This window comes from Mesitornis unicolor, unplaced genomic scaffold (genome assembly GCF_000695765.1).
Source record: "Mesitornis unicolor isolate BGI_N332 unplaced genomic scaffold, ASM69576v1 scaffold11268, whole genome shotgun sequence".
In the NCBI taxonomy this organism is placed as follows: domain Eukaryota; kingdom Metazoa; phylum Chordata; class Aves; order Mesitornithiformes; family Mesitornithidae; genus Mesitornis; species Mesitornis unicolor.
In genome coordinates, this window is record NW_010201150.1 from 6,664 (window position 1) to 26,081 (window position 19,418).

Sequence of the window (19,418 nt, forward strand, 5' to 3'; positions counted from 1 at the left end):
CTGCTCAGAAATATTAGGAAAACCGAGGGCTTTGTGATCTTTTGTTGGAGAATGGGAACAGGAATTTCCATACGCTTTGGACAAAGCGGGCAGCTTGAGGCTTTCCTGGAGAATGTGGTTTTAGTGTCTGTACAACGTCCAAATACACCCCCGATGGGGAAAACAAAGTTTAGCTTGAACAAAAATCCCATTCTCCAGTAGTCCACTTCTCAATCCCTTGACTTTTTCCACTGTTCTTTCAAACAAAGGAAGAGGAGGGAAGCTGGGCTTGGTGATGCTACTGTGGTGTTTTTTGTATGCGGATTGTCTCCAAGGAAAAGCTGAAAAATTATAAGAAATCATCAAAGTTCTTAAACTTGCTATAGCACAGATGAGAAAATAATCTGCAAGAGGAAATTATTTTATCGGGTTAGGATTGGATACCTGTAATAAAGGACTCAGGAAAAATAAGTTGTGGAAGTTAGTGTCTTTCACATGGGGCATAAGGTTAATGATACATTGAGTATTACTGACCTTTAAACAGAAGGTGTAAGGGTTTCTGTCATTGTAGGTCTTGCAGAATTGGGGCTGTCATCCACAAATGGACAGGAGTTTAGGGCAGGAGTCCTGGCCTTCAGGGATAAGGCCAAAATGAGGATCAGAATGAGGATCTTTTTGGTGGCAGAAAAACAAAGAGCCCACTTTGTGGCTTTGGGTTTTTTTTTCTCTCTATGGTTCATTTTTTCCAATATTTGCTGCTATAAAGACAGCATGAAAAATGACTTAGTAAATGCTGCGTGTTATTTTAGGAGCTGGTCTTTAGATGAAACCTGCGCTGGCATTGGTGGTGCTGGCACTTGCAGTTTGAGAGGTTTTCTATCTGAGCATGGGCTCTGTTTTCCCCTTTGGCTCCCCTCTGCCCCTCCAGGTAATCTCAGATTTCCTCCCAAGTGTTCAGTGTTTGCAGCTTCTGCTTTGATTGGGTTGGATAAAACCTTAAATCTCCTATGTCCAGTTTTTTAAATCTAGCTGCTTGGTGCCAAATAGGATTTTAAGAAATCTTTCTAGGACTTCTGTCCCCATCAAGGCAGGTTTTGGTTTTGCCCGGCCACGAGTGCTTGTTTTCAGGCCTGCTTTGTCTCCAGTAGCCATCGGAGCAGGAGGATCCACCCGGGAGTTGCTTTTCTGCTGCATGAAAAAGGCTTTTTGTGGTCGCTGGGGCTCTGGGGAAAAGCAGCCCGAGCCAAGGAGCAGCTGTGTTTGTGGAGCTCTTGCCCTGCTCCCCAGCAGGAGCAGTTGTTTGTTGTAATTTCTGGAGATTATTTTAGGTTTGGGGTATTTGAGATTAAATGAATGCTGTGCCTGCTGACAGCAACTGGCCTTTCTGCAGCCGGCAGATATTGTATTCTGCAGATGCTGTTTGCTGGGGTGTGTATTTAGGCCACTGCTTCCAAGAAGAGGGTTTTTTTTCTTTATGCCTGGTAACAGACCTTTGGATCCTCTGCCGTTTCCTGTCTGCAGCTCCTGAAAGCAGCCCTTTGGCAGCTCTCCCGCATGCAGGGATCTGGGGCTGGGTGTGGAGATCCTCGCCGCAGAGGAGCGCAGCGTTTTCTGCCTGCGTCTGCTCAGGGTTCACCAGCGGCATCGGGCTCGGCACAGCATCGCCGGGGTTATCCGAGGACCTGGAGACCGCACTGCATAGGAAGCTCTGCAGTGAGACAGGGATGACAAACAGCCAGATGGATCCTCGAGTGTGCCTGCACAGGAATACTTGTGTTGTAAACACGCTGGTCCTGCCGTGACACAAGCCAGATTTTCTTGCCTTATATGCAACTCCTGGGAAAGATGGATTTGTTTTTCAGCAGTGGAAGGGGAATGTGATGACAGCATTTGCTCACTCAGGCTCACTTTAATATTCTCTGAATCATTTTGTTCTGCAGCGGCTTTAAGCAGATAAAATGCTGGTTATGCTGTCAGTCCTAGAAGGCACGCACAAGTGTCCTGCTTTGAGGCCCTCTGAGGCTGATGTGGCAGTGATGCCCAAGTGAATTTGGAGAGTAAGTGACCTAAAAAAGGAGGTGGGAGGGAAATCTGTCTGCCTGCAGCAGAATCTCTGCGTGTTGACCAGCTTAGGGAGGTATCAGCTGAGCTCTCTGTAGCCTACAACTTCAAAGCTTCTCCTTGTCACTTCCAGTTTGCAGGCTGTCATTAGTCAGGGATGGAAACTTGGTCACTTCTGGTCGTTTAGAAAAATGAGGAGTTCTTCCTTTCCCAGGAGAAAGGGAAGGGGAAGGTCCAGCAGCTCTTTCTGCCCACTCCACTCTGCTTTTGGGTCCTGAGTGGAAGCAGGGATAGGAGCTCCAGCCTGGGAGCTGTCGAGGTGGCAGAAGTGGCTGCTATGAGCCGCTTCCAGCTGCCCCTGCCGAGAGCTTTGCTTTCCCAACAGAGCCTTGCAGAACCAGCCAGGTCTGCTCTCAGCAATGGCATCTCACCTGATAAGAGCCCAGGCAATAAATCCTTGGATATCTTGTGTTCATGTTTGCCTTCCTGCACCTGGCTCCGTGCTGGGGTGCTTGGGCCATCCAACTGATGAAGAAATGATGAGCTTCAGCCCCTCTCATGGAGAGAGTTTGCTTTCACAGAAGGAGCCAGGGACAAAGCTAGAAATGGAAATGAAAACAGTCACATACTTTATCTTTGTTTCTGTTCCTTCTTGTTATAACAGGGACTTTCTGGTCTACTGCAAGGATTTGGGTGGTGACCCAAGGTGCATAAACAAAGCTGCAGTTTGAGGTGTTGCAGGGTGGGTTAAAAACTGTGCGGGTTTCGCAACCTGTGGGTAACAACTCCTGACTAAAAAGAGAGTGATATGTAGAGAACATAGGCACATATTTTTTTGGAGAGAAAAGGAGGTGGTGGCTACAGACTTGGGGTAAGGAATCCTTAAAGAAAGCCCAAGGGCTGGAGCAAACACTCCTGTGCTCAAGGTAACCAATGCAGAGTATGCTGTCAGTCTGGAAAAAAGCAGTGTCACTAAGCACATAAATCCTGTATTGTAGATGTTTCCTGGCACTGGAGACCACTGCAACCTGCAGAGCAATATCCTGAAGAGCTCGGTCAATCTTGAGTAAAACTGGCTGCTTCAGATTCTGGTATCCAGGAGTCTTAATCATAAATGCCAGATTTATGTCTGCCATTAACTTTATGTCTTCTCAGGAAAACCTCCTTCCCTTCTCTTGGCAGCAGCCTGTTTGAACCGATTTTTCTTTCTGCAGCTGCCCAACATGTTTGGTGACCTTCGTTCCACGTTCATCGCTCTTATGATTGGCTCCTATGCTTCCTCTGCTGTGACTTTTCCAGGAATCAAGGTGAGACTCTGGGATCGTGACACATGGTGGTGTTGTGCTGGAGTTTTGCACCATTTAGCAATAATGTGGCAAGAGAGAGGGACTGTTTGTCAAAGTGCTGCTTTAGAAATGTGAATTTGCAAGATTTGGTTCCTGTCTGCGTTAAGGACTTCCCAAGTGACTGCCTCAGGAATGCAACCAATACTGCAAAGAGAACAGTCTGTTCGCTAATAGATTAGAAAATGTTAAAGCTGCTAAGTATAAGTGAGAAACTGAAGTCTTTTTTGTGAAAGGCTGCTTTTTTAAGCTCTAAAGAGTGTATGTGTGTATATATATCTATACATACATATATATATATTTAATATATGTGCATATTTAATCTGGTGATTCACTGGTGGTTGGCTTTGAATAGAGTTCAGAGCTAGCAAACAGCACTGAAGCTACAGAAGAGATGGTCACTGGGGCTTCCTTGGTAGATCACTGGTGGTTCTGAACCAGAGATTTCATTGCAGAATAAACACTTGGGGGATATAGTAAAGGTAAGGCAGTTTCAAGTTTCTTCTGGCTTTCCAAAGGAGAGGGTCCTAGACGAAAAATTTGGCAGTCATCTACAATACGGCTGTGTGCTGTTGCAGCTGAGGTCCAGTTGTTGCTGTAGCTGCTGGTAAAGATGTGAATACACATCTCTTTCTGAGCCTGCATGTCACAGAACTTTTCTTTGTTACCACTTGACTTAAACCCATTTTAAATGCAGCACGTTGTTGTTTCTCACAGCTTCCTTTCAGCCTTCATTCAAAGAATATTGAAGTACCTTTCTGCTGCTATAGCCAAAACCATATTCCCTTGTGATTTCCAGGTTATATATGACTTTGGGGTCTCCTTCATCCTTATTCTGCTTGTCTGGGCAAGCTGTGCAGGGCTGGTGTTTCTCAACTGTTTCTTCAATTGGCCGCTGGAGCCTTTCCCAGGACCAGAAGACATGGACTATTCGTAAGTGTCCTCTACACTGGCCTCGAGGGCTAATCTCATTCTTAATCCTCTAGAAAGTGCCAGCATGGCTAATTTAGAGGAGTGGACAGGGAACTCCCTTGCATGTTGTTTATTGCTGCTCTTCCCTCTTAGGTTGAGGATTTATGACTGCCATTAGTGTTATGGCTTGACTGGTGAATATTTGTGGAAAGTTGGGCTTTCCAAAGCGTAGGAATTATGAAGAAAAATGATCTGTCAGTAGTCATAAGTATTTCTATATTGACTGTGCCAAATTGGCCCAGGGGAAGTGTATCTCTGTGCTCTGGATCCAGACCATTTGTGGGTTTGTAGGTGGAAACTAGTGCCTTGAATCCACATGTTGCCTTTCTGACTCCTGCCACTTTGCTGCCTCTGATTCCCCATCCTGTGTTGCAGCTGTCATGCTCTTTACTGCCCAACAGGGTGAAAATAAAGTTCAGCTGGCTGGGATTTGACCACAAAATCACTGGGAAACAGTTTTACAAGCAAGTGACAACTGTGGGGCGCCGTCTCAGTGTGGGGAGTTCCATGAAGGGCCCCAAGGAGCCAACAGCCTTGCAGGAGAATAACAAGCTGTGTCTGTCTACGGTGGACCTGGAAGTGAAGTGCCAGCCCGACAACGCAGGTGTGGTTTCTTGAGTGCCCCAGGGATGCTTGTGTTGGCACAAGGCCATCAGCCTCCCTGCTCTGCTCCAGACCTGTTTATGAGATAGTGAGATGTGCCAGCCATGATATAAACACAAGTTCAGTTATATAAGGAATCCTGTCCTTGTATACTTGCCTAAATACACCGTGTGTTGTTGCCAGTGGTGGGGACAGCAGTGTGGGTAACTGGTACGGCTGCAGAAGGGCAGTGCAGTTTGGGTAGACCACTGCTGTCGTGACCAAGCCTTCCTTACTCAAGGCCATGCCAAAAGCAAATGGCTCAAAGAGTCCTCTTGCCCTGATCCACAGAGTTAGATGAGTCTTTCTTCTACTTCCTCTTGCCCTTGTCACTGGTAGCCAAACTCCAAGCATCTAGAGCTGTTCAATATGGAAGTTTGTAAGGCACCAGGTAACTGAGCTCCTTGGAGCTGCCACCGACATGCATGTTAGCTAGGAGAAGACCTGCTAGCCCAGAGGCCAAAGCCTCTTCTGAAACTGTATATGTTTACAAAGGTATGCTGCCTTCTTCAGAGACTCTTGTTATTCCTTCTGCAGCTTCTCCCTCCTTCATGAAGAGTGTCTTCAGTCCTATCTTGCTGCTCAGCCTTATCACCATGTGCGTCACTCAGCTGCGCCTCATCTTCTACATGGGAGCTATGAACACCATCCTTGAGTTTCTGTCTGGAGACGAAGATCAAGGTAGGGTAACCTGAAAACCCGTATCCGCTTGCTTGGAACTGGGGCCTGACCCAGACTTGATCCTTGCAAGAGGCCAGCGAGCCTGATTACTCAGCAGATTCACCGAGTACTGCAATTAGCAGTGTCTAAGTGTGGCTGGCAGCTGCTGGTGGGGTCTAGTGGAGGCTGGAAGTAGCTCAGGACAGAGGGGCAGTGAGGCAGACACTTGAATGTCAAGCTAATTTTAGCCCAGTGTCTGTTAAATACTGTTCTATGTTATTTCCCCAGATGGGTTGTTGAAAGTAAGCCTCTCAGGATGGACTGTGATATATTTTTTTTTTAAAATTGGAAAACCTATTTCATCAGGTATTTGCTTTGCTTATCCTAAGCAAGCAGAGAGTGCAGAGCAGCTGACTCTCATGAGTAATGGTTGGACGAGGTGTCTCAGCCCAGCAACTGGGGGTGGGAGAAGTGAAGTCATTGGTGTTTTGTGCAGCTCCGTGTGTGCCGGGGAGGCTCAGGGGTGCTCACTGTGCTGGACTTGTCTGTATTTATAGCTCTGATTCAGTACATGGAGCAAACAGGAAAGAGTACATTAGTTTACTGTTGTTGAAAATACCCAGGATTGCAAAACAAGACTTAGCCTTGGTTGTTTTCTTTGTCCTTTGTAGTAATATCCAGTTTGAACTTGTTAAATCTGGATTGCATGAAGCTGATAAATCAAGAGGCACTCCTCTGAAAACAGGAGTGAGCTCTGGGGGAGGGAAGGAAACTCAGGAAACTTCAAGTGCCCTGGCATTCCCTGAATTGCTTTGTTTCTTAAGCCTTTGACAGCTTGCAGCATTCAGCTCTTTATCTCCTGGCTCAGGAGCCAGTTTAGACATTAAACAGTAAACAGGACAAACTTCACGCTGTCTACCTTTCCCAACACAGCTTAGTTTTCTGCTTACCTTGTAAGTCTCTCACACTGACTTTTTTCTTTCTTTTTCTTTTTACCTTGGCTTGCTCTAGTTATTTCTCTTTCATTTTTTCCTCTCCTCTTTGGTGTTTTAGTATAAATATTAACTCTATATGTTGCCAATTCTGTTGAGAACCAGGTACATCTTAAAACAGGGACTATGCCCCTTGGGTGTATTGCCTTTTTTTCCTGGGCCACCTTTGAGATTTCTTCCCATTCTCCCCCTACTCCCCCTGAATGTAGCCTGGGCTTGCTGTACAGTCCCCTGTCTTGGTGTTTCCATGGCATCAGGAAAACAGCAGTACTGCCTGGTTGCAGCAGAGCAATTCCAAGGTGTGTGCAGCTCTCCAGAAATATTATCTGTAGGAATCAGGAGGAGGTGGGACACCGTTCCTTTGGATTCCTCGTTCTTCTTGCAGTTATTTACTTGAACGTGGTTTGTTTGGAGAGCTCCCTCCACTTGCAACCGCTCTCAGGAGCATTCAGCAAGAGGAGAGTTGAGTCAATCCTACAAATACTATGGTCAAAGAAAACTTAAATATTCCCAGGAGCAGAATGGGAAGAGAAGGATGTGGGGAAAAATCACTCGGATAGGGAGCAAAGTCTTTAAGCTGCTGTGAGTCACCGTGTCCTTCAAAGTCCTGCTTCCTGTGCTGATTATGGTGACTTAGACCTGTCCTGAAACCTAGAAGTGGAAAAAGCAGTCAGCCTGTGGCTACTTATCTTCTGAAAACGCCCAAAAGATGAGGCAGAAGCCAAGGAGTTTGGTAGCTCTGTAAATGGCTGTATGATTGTGTTGTAGGAAGGCAGGAGAGAGTAGAGCTGTTAAGTCTAGAACTTGAAATTTGGCTGCATCTTTCATAAACTGCCACATTTTCTTTCTTTTCTCTTCAGGATTTCTTTTTTTTCGATGGTAGATAAATTGAGGAGACCCTGTTTTGTAGCAGCTGCTGTCTCTCCTCTTCTCTTGCTGACCCCATAAATTTCATTCCCTGCTTCAAGCTGGCTTCAGCTCTTGCTGTTCAGAGCCCAAGATTAAGTGCTCAGAATAGTATGAAGAGGAAAAACATGACAGCGTGGCTTGCGCCTTACTTGCTATTAAAAAATAACCAGACAACAGCAAATCAGCTCCAGAAGTGTTTGTAGAGGGCGATGCCACCTGTCTCTCTCAGCTGCAGCAGTTGCTATAATGAGATGGGATGTGGGGCCACTTCAGGGCTTGCCTTTGTGGAAGTAATGGGGGTACCAATGTGAGTTGGGAGGCTGGGGCTGGAAGTTCCTCTTGGTTCCTTTGCCAGCCAGGAAAGTATCATCAGGTGCCATGCCTGGGCACAGCAGGGCAGCCCTGCTGGGGTTTGCTACAACTGCACAGGAGAGAAAGGCTCGTTGGAAACGTCTCTCCATTACCAAGTTGGTTTTGGTGTCAGTCCTGGCTGCACTGCTTTGGCTCGATGTAGAAATGTGTTGGGAGGGACAAAGTGCAATCCTTCTTGGTTGCATTTTGCTTACAGTGCTGTAACTTGTGAGCGCTCTGTGCTGAGATGGGCAGTTTCAGAAGTACGTCCTTATTTCGGAGCTGTGGTACACCATGACTCACCAGCCCTTCTGTGATGCCTGCAGATCCATCACGTGGGCTGCGGAGGGGAAGTGGAAAAAGCACTGTGAGGTGGGGGGACTGCTCAGTGACAGGAAGGGACAGTTTTTTTACATCTGCTGGCATCAATGTTCTCCTAGCAAGCCGCACCTCTGTCATCTCTAACACATAGGGTGTTTTAATTATTGAGTTTTTAATGATTGCTCTCAGATGGTGTGGGGTTTTTTGTGCCTTATCTCCCTTCCCCCTGCATCGAAACTTGTCCTGCACAAAATGAGTTCGTCCTTACCTTCCCAGCCTGGCTTGTCCTTGCTGGATCTTCCCAGCTGGAGATGATGGGAGATGACTAAGGCAGGGTTGGCTGTGCAGGGATATGTTGCTTGTAAGAACTCTCACTGCTGGCCCTATTTTAATTTTCCCCGTTGCTGCTATGATACCATTTGGACTGACAACTTTTAATCTTTGTCTTTTCCCCTGCAGTGGCTCTCTACACCTCCATTTTTGGGGTACTGCAACTGCTGTGCTTGCTGACAGCGCCTGTGATCGGGTACATCATGGATTGGCGACTGAAGGAGTGCGACGATGGCAGCTCAGAAGAGAATGACGACAGCAATGCTGAGCGGTGCGTAGCATGCAGCTATGTAGCAAGTCCCCTCTGACTGAAAAGCATTTTGGTTCTTCTTAGCCTGTATTAAAAACAGCGTGACCAGCAGGTCCAGGGAGGTGATCATCCCCCTGTACTTGGCACTGGTGAGGCCGCACCTCGAGTGCTGTGTTCAGTTCTGGGCCCCTCACTATAAGAAGGGGGATAATCATATATAATATATAATCCTATAAGAAGGATGTTGAGATTCTGGAGTGTGTTCAGAGCAGAGCCACAAGGATGGGGAGGGCTCTGGAGAACAAGCCTGATGAGGAGCGGCTGAGGGAACTGGGCTTGTTTAGCCTGGAGAAGAGAAGGCTGAGGGGAGACCTCATCACCACCTCCAACTGCCTCAAGGGAGCTTGGAGAGAGGTGGGTGCTGGGCTCTTCTCCCAGGTGATGGGGGATAGAACAAGGGGAAATGGCACCAAGCTGTGCCAAGGGAGGTTCAGGTCAGAGATAAGGAGGAAGTTCTCTACTGAGAGGGTCGTCAGAAGCTGGCACAGGCTGCCCAGGGAGGTGGTGGAGTCACCATCCCTGGATGTGTTTAAAGAGCGGGTAGACGAGGTACTTAGGGATATGGTTTAGTGGGTAGACAGGAGCGGTTGGACGTGATGATCTCAGAGGGCTTTTCCAACCGAGTGATTCTGTGATTCTGTGTGATTCAGTATAGAAAAGAAAGCTGTAAGGAAGACCTGACAATGGCAGAGGGACCAAACTGTCTTCCACGTCTACTAAGATCAGTCAAGAAGAGCAAATCTAAATTGTAGATTGTAAGTCTTCCCTTTCAGCCTAACAGTAACAGCACTGAAATAATTCCCCAGGTGTTCCTCAGCTTCCCCTGATGGAAATCCCACTCCTCCTTAGGCAGACTTTTAGCCAAACTGGCTTAAGAGTTGATGTGATGTGGGGAGAATCTTGCTGTGAGTACCAGTAGCTGCTGAAAGTGCTTTTTGTAACGGAAAACTTTGCTGTCCTTCCAGGAGCGACAAGAAAAAGAAAAAACGTGATCGTCAGATCCAGAAGATCACCAATGCCACCAATGCCTTTGCATTCACAAACGTCCTGCTGGTTGGATTTGGAATCACCTGTCTTATTCCTAATCTACCACTGCAGGTGAGTAAGGCAAATGCATGGGGGTGCTGGAGGGGCTGGCATGGGTCCTGGCAGAGTGACAGGCAGGACAATGTCAGCACATTCTGCAAGTGAGCAGGACCAGTTTAGTGACAGGAGGGCTCTCTGGCACTGCTGGAAGACTTCTGTACTGCTTTGGGAGCCCTAGTCTTAGAGCTGAAACAAGTCCTGCCATGCAGTTTGCATCTCTGGAGAGAATCTGAAGCAGTAGCTATAGTTAAAATGTCAGAGTTGAGCCACAATTTATTCATACTTAGGAGTTTCTGTAGCTGAGCTGTGTAATAACAAATGCTTTCCTACTGAGATTCTCCCAGCAGTGTCTGTGCATTTAACCTGAGCTCAGTTTAAGCTGCTGACGGTCAGAAAATTTGCTGTAAAGAAGCATGACACCGATATATACAGCAGGTTATTTCTGCACCAACTGCTATGCCCGATGGTAACCGTGGGATTATAAACCTGTTAAAATATTTATTTTCCGGCACCACCTGGTTTTTGGCAGAGGAGTTGAGTGATTTTATGCTATACTTAAACATGCCTTGATGATGCAGGCAAACGGATATAGTTTGCTCATGCTTGCATATAGTCTGCAATAACTTGTGGAAAATTAACTAAATCGGCCACAAGCGCAGTAAAAAAAGCTTTGCTGGGGACGTGTCCTTGCAGCAGTGCCATCTACAAATGAGAGAGGTTTTGTGTGGTTAGCCTCAGGGAGCACTTTATGTTGGCCTTTGCAAAACGAGGAGGTATCTAGGATGTGACATTTCTCTGCTTCTCTTTCCAGATTCTTTCCTTCATTTTGCACACAATTGTGAGAGGATTCATCCACTCGGCTGTGGGAGGCCTCTATGCAGCTGTGTAAGTCTCTGCTTACCCTAGAATATGTGGCTGGCCAGGTAAACTGGTTTGGGATAAGATGTCCAGGTGAGGAGGAGATCAGAAAGTGAAGTCTTCATGGTCAGAGGGGGAAAAGTGATGCAGCTTGTTTCTGCAGTCACCACTGGATGTGACAGCAGCTGGACTTTAGTCCTAGCTGCTGCTTTCAGTTTGTAGAAACAGCTCACCCCTTTGGCACAGCTACTGCAGCGAGACAGACACAGGTGGTACGGGCCTCAGGTGAGGCGAGGCTATCGGAACTCAGGTTATATAGTAAAAACTCAAGGCTTTTTTTTTGTCTTGTAATGAGTAGCTATGTGGATGTGTCCAGGTAAAACATTAACGTAATTGAATACATTGCTACTGGTCTGCTCTGAAATTACATTGGTGAAGCATTGCTTAAGATGCCATTAGCGATGCCTACTCCCTTTCCCAGGAGACATCACCCGTCCTGTTTCCAACGTATCAAAATTATCAATAGCTAAATCGAAATACTCTCTTCCTTATTAAGCAATGTTTTTTGTTTTGAAAACAGATCTCTGCCCCTCTGTCCTGAGCTTTTGGACAGGGGAACAGAAAAGGAGCTGTTATGTTTCAGAGAATCACAGAATCGTTGAGGTGGGAAGGAACCTCTCGAGACCACCTGGTCCAACCCTCGCGCTCAAGCAGGGTCAGCTAGAACAGGTTGCTCGGGACTGCATCCAGTTGGGATTTGAATATCTCCACGGATGGTGACTCCACAGGCTCCGTCTGTCAAAGGTTTTGGTCCCAGTGTCTGGGGAATCCAGACTAGAAAACCCATCTAAGAATTTGCTTCAAAAATGCATAAACTTTTGGGTCCCTGGCAGCTAGAAGCAAAAGATTTTTGTCTTAGGCAAGGTAAATGTCTGTTGCTGTACATATCAGCTTGCTTGTAAACTAATCCTGTTTGACCATTGCAACTCTCTGAAACTTCCTGCAGTGAGGTATTTTTGCTTTGAATGTGATTTCTTTGAATATTTGAAGGTATTGATCCACTTCTTACTTTCCAAAGTTAGTTTAACCCTGACCTTTTTTAAACACTGCTCAGTCGTGCAAAGAGAAGGATGTTAGATTGTTCCTGAAATTTATTTTTCCATTAGTAGTATCTGATATTCAGCACTTTCCAATCAACAATATTGTTTAGTTTGACGTAGGATCAGATTTGTCCTCCAAAACAGAAAACACATCCTAACCTGTTGCGCAGGTTTTACTCACCTCTAAAGGGAGCAAATTGTTATGACCAGATTAAAATGAATTGCTTAGCCGCAAATGCTGTCATCTGGATGAAGAAGTGTTGCTTTTAACTTGTAAATATCAACACTCTTCTCCCTTCGCAATAGGAATTATAGTTGTATAAGCACTTCCACCTGACTACAGTACAGCTGCAAAGCAAAACAAGTGCTGGATCTGACACTACTAAAGTTTTGAGGGCTTGGGATGAGAATAATCTGGAGAAGAAGGCTCCAGCCTTGTCACCAGCTGCATTCTGCTCTAGAGAGCACTGCGCACACCATTGGGTAGAGCTAAATACTCTATTAAAAAGGTAGTTATACATAACTCCAGGAGAAGGAGGTTCTTGGGAGTGTGCTCTGTGTTAGTCGACTGGGAATGTGATGTGATCTGGGTGACGTGACCAGTCAAGGTGACATATAATAATGCTGTGGCTTTCTCTGTTGACAGATATCCCTCTACTCAGTTTGGCAGCCTGACAGGGTTGCAGTCGCTGATCAGTGCCCTCTTCGCCCTCCTGCAGCAGCCACTTTTTATGGCATTGACGGGACCTTTGGAAGGAGACCCTCTCTGGGCAAGTTGCTCTCAAATTTAATGTGAAGGCTTGGGTGTTTAAGATGATTTTTGGCTTATTTATTTGAAAACAAAAGGACTCCTGTGCATGGGTCAAGGTTAAAAACAGCTGGAGTTTTACATGTCCCTCAGTCCGCTGTTACCTTGCTGCTGTCCAGGAGTTTGTTCCCTGTGTGAGTGATGACTCCCTGGGAGGGAAAGCCATTAACCCATATGCCAGTGTGTGGCAAGGGAAGAAAGGAGAAGGCTGCATGAGTGCTTCCCGCTAACAGTTGGTGTGGCGAGTGAAAATCTGTCAGGTAGCAGTGAGTGAATCTTTGTGGACCTCAAAAAGCAGCAGAAATGCTCTGTTCCCTTGAGAGCTATTAGCTCCAATTATCAGTAAACTTTGGGTTGCTGATGCCTATGTCCAAAAAGCCAAGTGGCTACTGAAGGTAGGGTTAATGTGGTGTCTTGAGGAGAGTCTGTCTGGGGAGCTCAAAAGCATGACGTGAGTTATCTTGAGGGGAGTCTCTGGTCTCTAGACTACACATGCCCACCCCAGCAGCCTGGTGCTCTTCAGTCAGCAAACCTGGTGTAAAAGAGCTGCAGCTTAAACAGCCCCAACAAGACTCCCACAGCCATGATCTAGAGCAACAAATCCTTGCAGCGTTTACCTTATACACATGGTGCTGTGGGCACAGGAGTGCACGTATAAATACGGTGGAGGTTGTTGCCAATACACTGAGCAGGGCGTCTCCGGGTTTGTCTGCAGCTGAGTGACATGGGCTGGGTTCTGACAGTTTGGCATGCGTGACTGGGTTGTTGTCCTCCTAGCCTGCCTAATTTTGTTTTGTCTTTCCTCCTGCAGGTGAATGTTGGCTTGCTTGGTGTGAGCTTCCTAGGTTTCTGCCTTCCAATCTACCTGGTCTGCTACAGACGCAGGCTAGAGAGAGAAAAAAAGCAGAAGATGGATGATGCCAAACTTTTCTTCAAAATCAATGGCACTCCCAACGAGGAAGCCTTTGTTTAAACTGGTGCTTCAAGTACAACCTCCCCTGTACAGGTTCCTACCACATCCGTGGGTTCTACCTGTGGTGTAAGCCAGGTTTGTCTCTCCTGGCTCTGCCAATCTTTGCTCATCACTGGAGTGAGGGCCGGACATCATGACTGAGCTTTCCTCAGATATATGGCAGAAGGAGACTTCCCCCTCCTTACTCCAGAACACAGGACACTTTTCCTTTTTATCAAGGCCACGCAGATATTGTGTCTTAAATTATCCCGATCACGCTCTCCAGTGGCAGAGTCTCTGCATAGGAAAGTGGAGAGAGAAGGAGTAGAGGGATGGGGGAAGAGGGAAGGAAGACCATAATTTGAGTTTGCCATTGTAAAACACTGAAGTCTGTTTTCTCCCCCTCTTCCCCCAGCCTTGGCTGACATTCTGACATGCAAGCTGCACTCTCCTCCCTCCCTGAGGGTCTTTCTGCTTGATATGCAGCTGGACCCAGTGTTTTTATTGTCTATCCAGACATACCCCAGACTGTCTCTGAGGCAGGGAAGGGGTTTTTACTTGTATGTGTATGAGCACAGCTTCAGTGTATTGCTAAATGTTGGCTGCTAGCACTGACAGCTCCCAAAACTTCTATTACTGCAAATGACACAGACTGTGAGCTATGGATCTGCCTTCCCCAGTGAAATGAAGAACCCAAAGGACTCCTTGGTCCTAGACCAAGCCTTTAAAGGTCTGGAATTCCTCCTCTTCCTGGCCTGCCAGCCACCTGTACATGTTTTAAACTCTCTGCAGTCCTGGAACCTTTGAGATAGGAATTGGATCTTGTTTACTGATGAAGTGCTTTGAGACCTGTTGCCTTTTGCCTCTTCTTCCCTTCAATATGACCCTGGGAGGGGAGCAGCAGCATGTATTTAGCTGAGAAGCTTCCTGAAGCTGAGTTCTGGGGCTCCAGGTACCTTGGTGTTCATGCACCGGGAGCTGCCTGGCTGTCGAAAAGAATTGAGAGTGCAGAACACTCCTTTGTGTCTGGTGACTGGATCCTGTGGATGTATGGCAGGGTGATGCCATGATGTAATTCTTCCTCTAGCCATAGCTTATTTACGTTCTTCTGATAATAGCTCCCAAGCTGCTGAACACCAGGTTACTGTGACTGACCAAAAAGCTGCTGGTTTGGCTGGCTGAAGAGCCTTCTCTGATGTTGATGCTCTGTCTGGACAGAGTATATGGTGATTGATTGTATGCTGAAGCTGGCTTACAGAGCAATACGTGTAGGTAAAGGTGCCCCAGGCCTGTTCACCTTGGAGGGAATATAAAGGGAATTGTCAACCTGCTTATTTTTATAGAGGTCTCCCTAAATCTTGTCTAAAGCTGACTTTTCTGCCTGTAACCTTCTTGTTGAGGTTGGTAGCTCAGCCTCTGTAGTCTTGTGAGTAGTGTTGACCACTATGGGACTGTGCAGCATTGAGGATGAACTGGATATGCACTGGGCTGAGCTGAGCTAGCGGCTGCAGGAAGGTTAGGGGCAGAAATAAAACAACTCTGAAGATGTAGTGGTGGTGGTTTCTGAACTGCCAGCTCCTGCATTACTGCAAAGCCTGGCAGGGGGTAAGTCATCCAACCTCTTAATGTCTGGTCGGAAGAGTACAAGACTCAATCACTGCCCCGTTAGCTCTAAATCGGGGATTAGAAACAACAGTGCACTTGGACCTTCCTCTGAGAAATTACCTGGAAACTGGGTGCCAACTCCTTTACTGCTGGGTTGAAGCGTGCAGGTGCTCAGCCCGCCTTCCCTGAAGAGCAAGCTTGGTGCCCTCTGGCAGGATGGCTGGGAGCCCTGCGGAGTCTTTGGCTGGTGGTGGCCCTGCCAGCAGGGGATGAGGAGGCAGCTTCGTGGGACAGCAGCGCCATCTCGAGTCGCTGCCTCCAGCCAGCTCCTGCGGCACTTCAGATCCTGCTCCGCTCCCTGGCACCTTTTAGTCTTCAGTCACTCGTTTGGGAATGACCTGCCACTTGAGTGTTTTACACGTCTGTGGAACTTTTTTAATGTGTTGCCTTTATTAAATGTGTTTGTTCCGAGACAACCTTATTGCCTGCTGTCAACACTCTGCTCTTCGAGAACTTTCTGTCTTTTGTTGGCCTCTAGCTCTGGTGATGATTTAGTGACCTTAGCAGCTTTTCTTTCTTTTGTGTTGAGCAATAATTAAGTGAGCAGAGTTCTGATTCATTTTCCTGTTCACCTGGCATTGTCTCACGTACGTCTTCAGACCCACCAGCAGTAGTACAGCTTGCTCACATTTCCAGAGGGCTTTCTGCAGATTTCTGCATTTCACATTACTATACTTACTCCTAAATATTTTAAGAAGATTCCTACTCTTGCTCAGAGATATCTTGACGTGACAATGACAGATTAAGTGTCTTTTTTTGGTAAGTGTCTGAGCCACAGTCCTCAGACTCAGTGTCTTAAAGCAGAGACAGCAGTTGGAGCGTGTCAGTGCGTCAACTCAGCATTACTTCCACCTCAGTTTCAGAGCACTGAATGTGATAGCTTAACTCATATGTCACTGAAATTCCTACTATAAATTCCTATCTCTACGTGTGTATATATATATAATGTCTCTGCAAAATAGTGGAATACAGTGGCAAGCTTCCATGAAGTTGCAGTGGAGATGATGCTGCCTTTGAAGTAAGTGCAGATAAATTAAAGAATGCCCTTTCATTCCTCCTGTCCACCTCCCTGCTGCGGTTCCCAGTTCCTGCCCGTTATTAGAAATATCCTCTAAGCCACTTTCATCTGGTAAAATGATGGATATATGCAGTTGGTGTCTGTGCTGATGTGCCATGGTGTTCAGAAGCTGCTGGTCAGCTGTGAGGAACAGCTCACGCCTTTGAGTCACAGTTTTGGGCTCTGTTTGCAGACTGGGAGTGAAGCGTGCCTTTGGCTGGCCAGCACCAGGAGTAGGGTACACCAAGTTTCAGTTGTTCAGGGTTGAATAAACGGGAGTGCATTCTCACTCAGCGCAAAGTCAAACTGGGGGATCCATTGCTGCAGAACACAGTGGGGTACAGAAGTCGAACTGTTTTTTAAAAAGGGGCTGGTTAAACAATAGTCTGATGCATCCACTAACTCAGGGAGATTTTAAGTTGCTGTAAATAAGTTATGCCAAGGAAAGATTACTTTTCTACATGCTTTGTCTCTTAAGAATTGGTCAAAGATGGAGAAAATACATGCTGGGCTGGGTGAAATGCTGGTCTGCTCTTGTGGTGTTTAATTTACTCTGACAGTTGTGAACCAAACTGATTTTTAAAAGCAGTCTCAAATTTATCTATCAAAAAAAAAACCTATCTGCATGCAAGATGTCCAAATATTCCACTGATTGTGGCACAAGTGCTTCAATGCTGCACCTCTTGCAGTGTTAGACCCCTCAGGATGGAGTATTTTGGCCTCAGCCGCCTCTAAATGTTGTCTTGCCCAGCGCAGAGACAAACGCTGTTGGGGTGGTCCTGTTAGACACAATTATTAATGGGCAGTTTGCCTCTTTCTTTGATGCTTATGGAAATGCAATTGTACGTTACTTACGTCTGGAGTGGAAAACAGCATCGCTGCTTTCTAGCCAAGTGATGCAGGACCAAGCAAATTCCTGATGCGCCACTTCTATGTGCATGAGCCACCCTGTGGAAAAAAATAAATGGGCTACCAGAGACTGGAGAGCCACATCAATTTAAATCAATAATGCATTTACCTGTATAGCTCAAATATAGGTCAGTGTGCTTGACTACTTTCATAATTCCTAAATCTTAGCATTTTCTTTTTCATGCACCTTGTATACCCTTACCCTCATCCACATGAGAAGTGTGAGAATGGCGGTCAGGGGAAAGACCTCGCCTCCTCCACAGAAGCATCCCCAACTGAGTAATGAAGCAGAAACCTGATCTGTGAGTACTGTTTGTGGGAGCCCTCGGAGTCGAGGGTGTTGCTGTGTCAAGGTGATTGCACCTTCTGGAAACACTGCTCCTGGCCTCTACAGCCTCTCCTGTGCATTTAACATGCACCTCTATTTGAAAAAAAATTAATTAAAAAAATAAAGTGGGGAAGGATGACACCTTTTTCCTTTCACTGATCTGTCAGTACCTAAGCCCCATCAACGGAGGCTTTGTAACACTAATGCAATGATGCTACCAAAAGCAGCAGAGAATATATGCTGTTTCGCTTAACAGGACACTTAAACCCTTTACTCAGTTACTGTCATAGAGTATCCAGGTCCTTGAGATGAAACTGGACACAGATGTCTGGGAAAAAAGACAAAGCAACTCAACTGCAATGCTGCTACAGCGATTGAAATGTTTAACTCCCACACCAAAGCCTGGCCTCTTCACGCTCTGTCTACAAAGGAAAATTGTAGGATAAGGAGATTTTAGCGAAGTCAGTAAATCACTAAAATGTGTTGAAGTAGGAAGTTTCCCTCTTGGCAGGCTGATGAATTTGGAAAATCTGCCACACGATATAAAACAGATACTGAGACCTTTAAAAGGACAAGTTTTGCTAGGGTTTCATTGTTTTGTTGTTTGGTTTTTTTTCCCTCGAGTCTTCTGCATCTGCAGAGCTTTTGGTATTCCCTACTTCCTGGTTCAGAAGTACAAAGTTCTCATGATGGCAATCAGTATTACAGCAGGATTCCTGATGGAAAGGGACTGTTTTTCAAAAAAACTTAAAAGAAAAACCACTTCCGATTTATATTTCACAACGTTCTCTTCTCTGGAATGGCTGCAACAATGATGTATTATGTAGGTGCATTCTTACATGTTAATTATAAACCCTACAGCTCCTTGTTTTCCTGCCTGTGCTGCCCAGCCCATCTCTGTGCAGTCAGTTTTTACCATGTGTCCTGTGCTCCACGTTGTCACCCTCCCTCCTGCTGCTTGTCACTTCCTTGTGCCTGATCCTGCCATTCCCTTTTTATTCCTGGAACAATCTCCTTTTCCAAAAAGCCTCCTCTTTTTAACCTGACAGCGTTAGCCTCCCCTACCTCTTCCTGTTCACAAAAATTTTTGTAATGTTTGTCAAAACTGAGTTGTAAGCTCCTTGGGGCAGGCCTGTGTCATCTTTTCTGTGTTTGTAAGGTGATGCGCACTCTCGCAATACTATCTAAAAATAAACGTGGTATTAACTTAATAATTAGTTTTCCTTTTGAGGGTGAATGTAATAAAGGTATCGCTTGGTTCCTAATGAGACTACGTAAGCATGACGAATGCTTTACAGGGTGTCGTCTGCCTGGCTGCACACTGAATGTTTCCTTGACTTTTTCTTCTCTAGATTAGGAGCTAACAGCCACATTTTAATTAATCTGTAGCTGAGAGGGGAAAAAAAAACCAAAACCGAACCTCTTTACGCAGACAGCAGGTTGAGAAAGAGATCAAGCGTTATCCAAGGTGAACTGGTATCAAATAATGAAGGATGAGTAACTATGGCCTTAAGAGAGAAATGCTACAGAAGAGGTGTGGGGTGTCAGTAGGAAAGCTGCACGTGTTGGTTATCCATGCTTGGTGATGCTAAACGTATGGCATTTTATTTTACCAATCAAAGACAATCCCTGCTCTGTGATTCCAGTGACAAAGCAGTAAAAACACAGTAGTGCTCTTCAGCTGTTTCTTACTGAGTATAGGTCACATAAAAGGGCTTTTTGTAATTAATATCTGGGGTTATTCTTAATGCCACGTACGCAGCTCGGGTGGCTGCTGGAAGGAAC

The 19,418-nt window shown here is 46.1% G+C and overlaps 1 protein-coding gene across 1 annotated transcript in view; it reads left to right on the forward strand.

The window, feature by feature from the left end:
• SLC43A2 (solute carrier family 43 (amino acid system L transporter), member 2) overlaps positions 1-14,012 on the forward strand; it is a gene marked incomplete at its 5' end in the record, with an annotated part of 18,921 nt that extends 4,909 nt beyond the window's left edge. Inside the window, 9 exons of the mRNA XM_010189978.1 lie at positions 3,255-3,347; positions 4,183-4,316; positions 4,757-4,959; positions 5,535-5,678; positions 8,690-8,831; positions 9,836-9,968; positions 10,768-10,841; positions 12,561-12,684; positions 13,534-14,012. Coding sequence (XP_010188280.1) covers positions 3,255-3,347; positions 4,183-4,316; positions 4,757-4,959; positions 5,535-5,678; positions 8,690-8,831; positions 9,836-9,968; positions 10,768-10,841; positions 12,561-12,684; positions 13,534-13,695 — 1,209 coding nt within the window. The remainder of the gene's footprint in view (positions 1-3,254; positions 3,348-4,182; positions 4,317-4,756; positions 4,960-5,534; positions 5,679-8,689; positions 8,832-9,835; positions 9,969-10,767; positions 10,842-12,560; positions 12,685-13,533) is intronic.
• Positions 14,013-19,418: the final 5,406 nt, after the last annotated feature.